The 9,552-nt window shown below is 35.7% G+C and overlaps 1 protein-coding gene across 3 annotated transcripts in view; it reads right to left on the reverse strand.

Moving 5' to 3' along the window:
• Positions 1–1,540: 1,540 nt before the first annotated feature.
• Positions 1,541–9,552, reverse strand: part of anapc1 (anaphase promoting complex subunit 1) — a 58,205-nt gene continuing 50,193 nt past the window's right edge. For all 3 annotated transcript variants that reach the window (XM_024297031.2, XM_024297032.2, XM_024297030.2), the window contains exons 49-53: positions 8,164–8,250; positions 6,866–6,961; positions 6,399–6,588; positions 3,043–3,174; positions 1,541–1,933 (exon numbers count right to left, since the gene is read on the reverse strand). In XM_024297031.2, the coding sequence (XP_024152799.1) occupies positions 1,791–1,933; positions 3,043–3,174; positions 6,399–6,588; positions 6,866–6,961; positions 8,164–8,250 (648 nt within the window). In that variant the 3' untranslated portion in view covers positions 1,541–1,790. The remainder of the gene's footprint in view (positions 1,934–3,042; positions 3,175–6,398; positions 6,589–6,865; positions 6,962–8,163; positions 8,251–9,552) is intronic.

Genomic DNA, 9,552 nt, shown 5'->3' on the forward strand with positions numbered 1-9,552 from the left:
TCTTGCATTAGTCGACAACATGCCTCGCACACTACTACAAGTTGACTCGTAGACTACTACAAGTCATCTTGTAGAAGTCTATAATAGGATTTGTAGACTCCAAGTCATCCTGTAGAAGTCTATAAGATGACTTGTAGAAAACAAGTCATCTTATAATCTTTTCTGTGTTTTTTTACATGTTCTTGTAGCACTGTTCTCATCGTTAAAGACCTGTATAAAGAATTAACAGTTAAAACTGTTCATGGGTATTTCTTTATTTAAATTACGTTGGAACAGCCAACCGGATGTTAGAAAAAGCTCAAGCGAGTTGCTTTGTATCAACAGTCCTGCCCACAATCTTGTGTCATATATAAGTATATATATAAGTGAAATCTGAAAACTTCAGGTCAGAGTCTTTCATCATCTTACAGGGCGTGCCTCAAGGTTCCGTCTTGGGCTCGACCTTGTTCTCCATAAATGATGTGGCCAGAGCTATTGGGCCATCTGATATATCTCTATGCTGATGATGCCATAATTTACTCAACTGGCCCTTCCCTTTACTCTGCAGCATCCAACCCTTCAATTCAGCCTAATCTCTGTTGAGAAGTCATGGCCTTCAACTCCAAGGAGACTTATTCAACCAGAAGAAGATCACAAGATCAGATGCGAATACCTTGGTTTCTGGCTGGACTCCTCAGCCAAACTGAGCTTCTTTTATTGTAACCATTTGTTTAAGCAGAAACGGTGCTGTTGAAGTGCTGCACTTGTTGATCCCTTCCTTCTGGCTGTTTTAATGTCAGTCATTGTTTAGTTATGTGTGTTTGTCATGGATTAATGTGTATTTTTGTTTTCCTGGTTTTACTTTTGCTGGGCCTTCTTCCTTCATCGCTGTAAATGAGACTGTTGTTGATTATCCTCCTTGTAAAATAAAGGTTAAAGAGGCAAACAGCTGGAATAACTTCAGACTCTGATGTGATTATGTGTCAACCTAAGAGACAAAACAAAAAAACTTGAAGGTCAGATCCTTTTTTCTCCACACAAGAGCAAATAAATGTGGGTTAAATCACATCTATTCTTAACTGGAAGCTGAGGGAAACTCTTTAATGTGGGGAACCACCCAATGCAGCCTGTTTTGATCCTACACCGACTTCAAAAAAGCTTTTTATTTACCACAGGGATGCAGCAATCACGCAGCAATCACATCTGCGTTAAACAAAAAGAAAATATAGATAAAACAGACGGAGGCCAAACAAAAGGGCTCTGCTCTTAAAACTTTTAGTGATACGATCATAAAAGAACATGCGGGACAGACGGTGTACTTGAACTTCAAAGTGGAGACCTACAACGACGAAGAGGAAACAAAAGGATAGAGGCTTTAACAGGGCGACAGAGCTTTCTGTGTTAATAACCACAATAATCCGGTATTGTGCAGAGATTTGTGTTTTTGGTTTATTAACACAGTTTAAGCAGATCATCGACAGTCAGCAACAGGAATCCTCATTTTCCTCTGTACTCTGCAGGAAGCTGCCTGCATTTTTTCAGTCTTTTTTTCTAGAAGTCCAACATTTAGGTTTGTTGTTTCATTACATAAACCTTGTGATGACTGCAGAGGACCTGTAAAAAATTCTATACATAAGACTATATTACACAAAAACTCTCAAGCTGAGAGCTTGTTGCAGTTATGCCACGATTCAAGATGACTTTGCATCATACTTGCAACATATTACTACAGACTGTGTGTTGACCTCGGTTCCATCTGAAACTCCAGCGTTGACCCAACGAATCTGTAAACCTGGCGACTGGTTAAAAGATCATGAAGAAAAGGCCTGCAGAGGGAAACCCAGGAGACTGTGGGATGCTGAGTCCAGCAGGATGGGTACCAGGCGGAGTAAATCTCTCAGAGGGATACCGAGCTGGCTACTGTGTGACACCAAATCCCCAAAAGAAGTGCAGCCTGTAAGCAGACAAATAAAAGAAAAAGTAAAAAGTAAGTGTAAAGAAAAAACTAAGTATTGTAGTTTATTAACGTCATACTGACACAGTTTGACTACATTTTGAGCTTCATTTATCACAGAAAATCAATCAATGTATAGTCATAAGAACAACCAGAATTAAGTTATAATCCACTGGATTATAGAGCAGATTTTCTATTTTTGATAAATTCAAGGATTTAAACTGTTCCTCATGGTTTTAATATACGGTAGGGGTCATTTCCTTAGCTCTGATTTAGTTTTTGTTGGTTATATTTATGAATTTTTGGGATAAAATCCACCAGAAACAGTAAAATGAAGTTTTTTTTAAAAATCATTGATGACTTTTCACTTCCTACTGCATTGACATGATCCTATGGGGTAGGATGTCTTTTATTTTGAAAAGAAGTCATGCAAAGCTCTGTCAAAAGTTATAAAATAATTCATATTTATTGAAAAACTATTTTCTCTACATGTTTATGTTTCACTTATGCAAAAAAGCGCAATAGTGTATTTAAATGTATCATATCAGCAGCTAAAACATAATTAAAAATCCGTGTCTTATTTTTCTAAAGGGTGAAGACTTTATAGCTCCTACTGGGTTTTGGTGTGTCAGAAATTGAATGGTTCTTTAATTTTGAAGGTTGCAGACCCCTAGTCCCAGAGAAATAAATACAATTGGAATTACACAAAATGCACAGATTTCTTTTATTGAGCGCCTGTCATTTCTGATCAGCATCATTGCAAACTACCCCAACTGTATGGACACAGTTTCCCACAATGCATTGTTTTGTAGTCATCAAGGCGGCTCGCAGTCAGCGCAGTATATTTATTCTACTAAACACTTTGTGACCCCATGTGACCGATTGATTTACATCATGCTGAAAACATGGCGTTTAAAGAGGAAAATAGCGGATGCACTTTTAAACTCGCTCGCATGATTTCCAGTTTAGGTTGCCCCAACTTCACAAAAAAGTGCTCTGGCGTCGGCCAAAATTTGAAGCCAACAAAACAAGTACGGAGCACCGGAGAGTCCAGACTGGACTGTGAGCCTGGGGTGAAGGAGTCAGCTCTGAACATCTGCTGGTCTTACCCTCCAGCTGAGTGCGCGTGTTCTTCAGAAAGGGGATGGAGCGATAAATCAGGAAGCAGGCCAGCATCAGGGACTGAGCGTCTCTGAAGAGCACCTGCCCCCTCATGTAGGACCTCACGACAACACTGTTTTCTGCAGAAGAAAAGACACAAGCGTTAGCTTTTTTCTCTCATTCAGCCACATTACTTTACAGAGAATTAGTCTTTATTTCCCTTTTTTTGTGTGCTGTCAGGCTTCAGTAAAAAAGTATTCACCAATCCTCCTCTTTTTCATGCCCACACATGGAGCGGAACATGTTTTCATATCAGTGAAGCTCAAAATTATTGTCTTTTAGAAAATACTGGATCAGTGAAGTGACACAAAACAACCTGGACTATAATGGCTGTTAAGGAGACCGTTTTTCAGCCTTTAGAGTCATTTTCTTCAAGGCGACTCCACCCTGACGGATCAGCTCCTTTACTTGCTGTACACAGTTCAAAGTCAACAATTTCATAAGGGCGGAGTGTTTGGTTTTTACTCTGCAACAATCAGCTGCTTAAAGGTGAGGGAGCAGCTGTTTAGCCATAACTTACGACAGTCGACTCAAACATGATCAGTTGTTGCTTTTGGGGAAATAGAGTCAGAAAGAAAGAAATCTCCCGTGAACTGCCTCCCAACGCCTTTATCTGATCACAAATACCACAAATATGCTGCAACATGTGTCCTTTATAGAACTAAAAACTCTAAGAAAAGCTATTCTGATGAGAAAAGTTTAAGATTTCATTCATGAAATACTTCTTTAATTATTTTTAGTTTTGCTTTGACATGTTTTTACATTCCTGTTTTTACTGCCCTTTAGAAAAGGCAGTAAAATATGTCAGTTATTTTAAGTCTTCATGTGTGAGTTGAAACGGTTTGTTAGATTCCTCACATTACTGGCTGTGTAGGCATGTTATTTTTTTAGTTCTCCAACAAAAACAACAAAACAGTGAAACAGTTGCCGATGTTGATCCCTTCACTTGTTTCCCACGCTTCTAGGAGAGTGTTTTGTCCTCCAAACGTGTGTTTGTTTGGGTGTATGCACAGTCTGTTTAACATTGAAACATAAAATTAATACGCAACACAGGAAAACTAGCTGAAACACGTTCAGCTCGTGCCATTGAAAGTAGTTTTCTCATGCAGTCGACAAGAAAGAAATTGAATTTTTTGGCATCTGTCCTTCAAGTCAAAACAAGAACACTCCCTCCCAGAAGACGACATGTTTTTCCTTCAAGCATCTAAAAGTTATTGCTACTTGAAAAGGAGCCAGAGTGACAGCTGACTTTGCTCAGCTGATGCTTGTCACATGTTTTTCCTGCTGACGAGTCTCCAGTGGAACACACCTCCATTCATAGAGGCTTTACAAATGTGTGGGACAGAATTGGCTTTCCACTACGTCTGCATCATCTGTTATCAGGTCATTTTTTACAATCAACTGTTTTTATTAATACATATATTTTAAATATATAAATGCATTTATTAATAATACATATTTACATAGAAAATGTAACAGAACTTCGTTTTCAACAGTTATTCACAAATAAAGCATAATTCACTAAAATAATTATTATAAATGTAACATAGCAAGCCATTTCATTTGATAAAATGACTTTTTTGAACAATATTTATATTGTGGTCTAGGGTGTATTCAGTGAGATAGAGTATTAGGGCCAGTTCACAAACAAAAACATTTTATTTTTAATTACAACTTCAAGTCTTGTAAATTTATGAGAAAAAAGTTGTAACTGTTAAATTACAAGAATAAAGATGTATATTTAAGAAATAAAAAGTCATAGGATAAATTTATGACATTAAATCTTCTAAAAGCAAGTGAAGAAAGTCATAAATTTACGAGAAAAAAGTCGTAACTGTTAAATTACTAGAATAAAGTCGTATATTTATGACTTAAAAAGTCATAGGCTAAATTTATTATTTTCTTCTAGTAAATGTACGAGAAAAAAAAATCATAAATTTAAGAGTGATAAGTCGTCAAAGTTAAATTACCATATAAAGTTGTGTACTTTTGATTTAAAAAGTCACAGGCTAAATTCATGACTTTTTTCTCGTAAATTTATGTGTTTTAAAGGCGTAAATTTATTATTTAAATCTTGCAAATGTAAGCAAAGAAAGACATACATTTATGAAAAAAAAGTCTTAACTGTGAAATTACAAGAATAAAGTAGTATATTTGACTTAAAAAGTTATAAGCTAAATTTATTAATCAAATCTTGCAAAATGTAAGCAAAGAAAGTCATAAATTTATGAGAAAAAGGAAATAAGTCTTAACTGTTAAATTGCACTAACAAAGTCCTAAATTTATGGCTTAAAAAGTCATAGGCTAAATGTATTACCTTTTTTTGTAAATTTACATGATTTAAAGTAATAAATGTATTACTTTAATTGTAAATGTAGGCGAAGAAAAGTCATAATATTAGTTTTTTGGTGGCCCTAAAACTCCCAAATCCTAATTCAGTAAACCTTAGGAATCAGTTTTTTTCTTTAAGTACTTTTTTGCAGCAAAAAGTTGCTAATAAGCATAATAAATTACTATAGTTATTAAAACAATGCGTCTCATACTGTACCAGGGATGAAAGCTAAAGTGGAGCATGGAAACATGACCCCAGGGCGTTTTATATGCTGGCGTTATGATACCGGCAGCAGTTCCCACGAGTCTCATGTCCTGCAGATGATGGATCAGGTGGGAAACCGAGTAGGATGCAGCTGCTAGAAACAAAAAATGCTGCTCTAACTTTTTGACTGAAAAAATACCCATTCATATGTGTACTTCCAGCATGGAGTATTTAAAGATCCCCTCCAAAGAAAATAATATTTTTTTGGTGTTTTTAACATGTTCCTGTAGCATTTTTCTCATAGTAGAGGACGGATAAAAGTAATTTAGGATTAAATCTGCATTTCTAAGTATTTCTTATTTCAAACTGTATTAGATTAGAAAACCGGATGCTTGAAAAAGCTCAGACTAATGATGTTGCTACTGAAATGGGCGTGCCAAAGTCTCCCCTCCCCCTGTGCGCAGTGGCCTGCTCACACTTGACAGGACTGATCCAATATTGCTCGTTGTTAGTTTTGCACCGCTAATGTTAGCTTGAAGCTATAAGCTTGCATGTGAGTGATCAGTCAACGACAGGGAAGGGGGCGGGTTGTTATGTGTCAACAGTTCCACCCACAATCCTGTGTCATATACGAGTATGTACAAGTGAAGTCAGAACTCTTCCTGTCAGAGCCTCATCTCGCAGGGTGTGCCTCAAGGTTCCGTCTTGGGCCCTCATACATAAACAATTCAATTCAATTTTAGGACTGGTAGCCCTTCCCCTCCTCACCTTTAACCCAACTGTCCAGAGCCACATCTACAGCGTTCTTCATGACAGGCAGGAACTCCGACGTCAGCAGCGTGTCGTGGCGGTTGCTGGAACTTCGGAGCATTCTGCTGTCCCAGAACTCGATCACCAGGCGAAGCTGCCACAAGGGAAACGTCTGCTGCAGGTCACCGTGGCGCAGAGCCGTCACCGCCTGAAGGGGAGCGGCAAAGATCTGAGATCAGGTTTGATGTTACAGTAATTGAAGTTGTTTTATTTCCATGTCAAAGTTTTCACACTAATCACAACATATTTTAGATTATGATTAACAAGCGGGAAAGCAATATAGTGAAAAGAAGCCACAATTTATCAGCTTTACTATTTTATATCTCATTTATTACCCAGAAGTTTTATGGATACAATCAGATTTATACCTTCAATGTACAGATTATTCTGTTCTTTTAATCAATTTGATGTTTTTATTATTTTACCTGCTCAATAGCGATATACGTGGGCAGCATCTCTGGACACTCCTTCGTCACACATTCATAGAGCATTGCAGAAAACAGCAGCTGAGTGTCTTCTTTCTGTAAAAGAAAAAGGTAAAAACTAAATTCCATCATATCAGTAACATTTTTACTCATTTGTAACTGCTAAAACATCGTCTTTTAGGTGTTTTTATGCTTTTTACATCTTTTTTTATCCACTCTTGTGGAAGAATAGGTAATGAAATACTGTAAGTCTGTTAACATTTTATTATAATTTAGTTTATTATAAATATGCTGTAAAAACTAAGGTAAAACTGTTTTCCATTCACATGTTTACTCGTCTGGCTGTGACCTTCTTATAAAGTCATTTACACTCTCTGGTTTGACAAATTTTTCTGAATTAAAATAAATAAAAAAAAAACAAGATCATCATCCTGATAAATGGGCATATCTGTGAAGTTATTTCATTCTAGGTGGAAAATAAGCAAAATAAAGACAGAAATTCCAATTATTTGCCCCCAAATTGGGATATATAAAGGCGTGTAATAACCAAACAGACGAATCTGGGCAGCAGAAGAAGTAGGGTGACTGAACTCTTAAAATCAGTTATTAAATTCAATTACAGGCAGTTACAGTCGATTTAAATAAAGCTGTTGTCCTGTCGGCCACAAAAACTCTCTGCAAACTAATTAAAGTAACAAAGAAGAAGATAGAAATTAAAAAAACAAGAGAACATCCATCATAACATTATATTAAAATCAATACTGAGATTCTTTGCGTTAAACTAAAGTCAGACTTTTTTTAGTTGCAGTTTTCCAAACAACTTGGATTTTCCTAAAACTTTGTGACGGGTTCTTTCTGAGGGGGAATTCCCCGGTTTCTTCCTCACCACTGAGAGAATGTGGGTTAGAATTAAAGGCCTAAAAACAAAGACTGAATCAACTGGCATGAAACATAAAGGAGACAGCAAAAGAAACATGTATAAGATGTGGTTTCCCCTTTATGCAGCTAGAATTACGATTCACAGCTGAAGGAGAAGACGAAATGTTCTCAAACTGTTTCCAGATTTCATATCATACAATGACAGCAGTAGGACACTAAAGAAATGAAAAGACTGTCAAGCCTTTTGGTATTTAAGGAAGTTGAGAGACTACATTATCTTGATTTACAACTCGCTCATTTTCTGAAAACGTGGTGTGGTTGTTTGAGTACACCACAAACTATACTTTTTTAAGGGTTCTTTTAATTTTAAATCTTAAAAGTGGTGTTACAAACACAACTGTCTCACTACGTCTACTCACGTGTTTCATCCCGTCTGATGTTTTACAGAAGAACTCGGCGAAGGAGATGAGAACAGGTTCAGAGGTGAACGTAGAGATGGCTTCAGGCTGTAAGAAAAACACAGATGATCAATCTACATGATGAGATGAATGAAAGTAAAAACTGAAAAGTTGAACAAAGAGAGAGGAGCAAGGACAGAGCGGACGAGTGGAATCAACAGACCAGCAGGTGGATTTAAACATTCAGAGGGTAATCAGGAAAACAGTGAAGGTCTTAAAGCCTCACAGCTGAACCTGCAGTCACTCCACGTCATGACTGGAGCTCTCAGTGGGCAGGAGGTTAAGTTATTTACCACTCTACTGTCAAATCCAATCTCAACAGGAAGATCCAGGGATGGTCAGATCTTTATTCTGTTTCTTCGGTTACAGAGGATGAAATCTGTCTACAGTAAAATAAAACTAGAAAATGCTGTTGATAAAAATGAGCAGAATTTAAAAGAGTGAAAATCTGTTTTAAAAACCATAAATAAACAGTAAATGAATCCATACAAAATAATAGAAAAGGGTTTATATGCAGACAGAAAAAAATCAATTTTGGCAAAACTGACCTTTAGCTAAATACATTGACAAAGTGTTTTTATTTTTTCTGTCTGACATAGTTATATTTACTTAATTATACTTACCTACACTTACTTGTAATTACTTTTACTTACTTTACTTGTTTCCATATACATAATTACTTATACTTGTTTATTTATACTTATATGTATTTACTTACACTTACATACGTAGTAATTTATACTTACTTACAATTATTTAACCTATTTACTCATACTTACTTACAACTTATACTTCTTTATACTTATTTACTTATATTTATTTACTTATACTTAAAATTATACTTCTACTTACTTTTACTTACGTACTTTTACCTCTATTTGCTAAATTAGTTATACTTATACCTACTTACATACTTATACTTACTACTTATACTCTTATTTATACTTACTTATACTTGTTTAATTATACTTGCTTACTTATACATACCTAAATTTACTTATACATACTTAATTCAACTTACTCATACTTAATCACTTTTACTTCTACTTGCTAAATTAGTTATACATATACCTACTTACATATTTATACTTACTACTTATACCTACTTATACTCTCTTATTTATACTTATATACTTGCTAAATTAGCTATGCTTATACCTACTTACAGGCTGCACGGTTATAGTTATACTTACTAATACATACTTACACTTACTTAGTTTCTTAAACTTATTTACTTTTGCTTACGTATACTTAATTCCTATACATATTTACTCACCAACTTAATTCTACCTACAAACTTATACTAGCTTACCTACCTATTTATTCTTAATAACTTCTATTTATTCTTTC

This window comes from Oryzias melastigma, linkage group LG15 (genome assembly GCF_002922805.2).
Source record: "Oryzias melastigma strain HK-1 linkage group LG15, ASM292280v2, whole genome shotgun sequence".
NCBI classification, from domain to species: domain Eukaryota; kingdom Metazoa; phylum Chordata; class Actinopteri; order Beloniformes; family Adrianichthyidae; genus Oryzias; species Oryzias melastigma.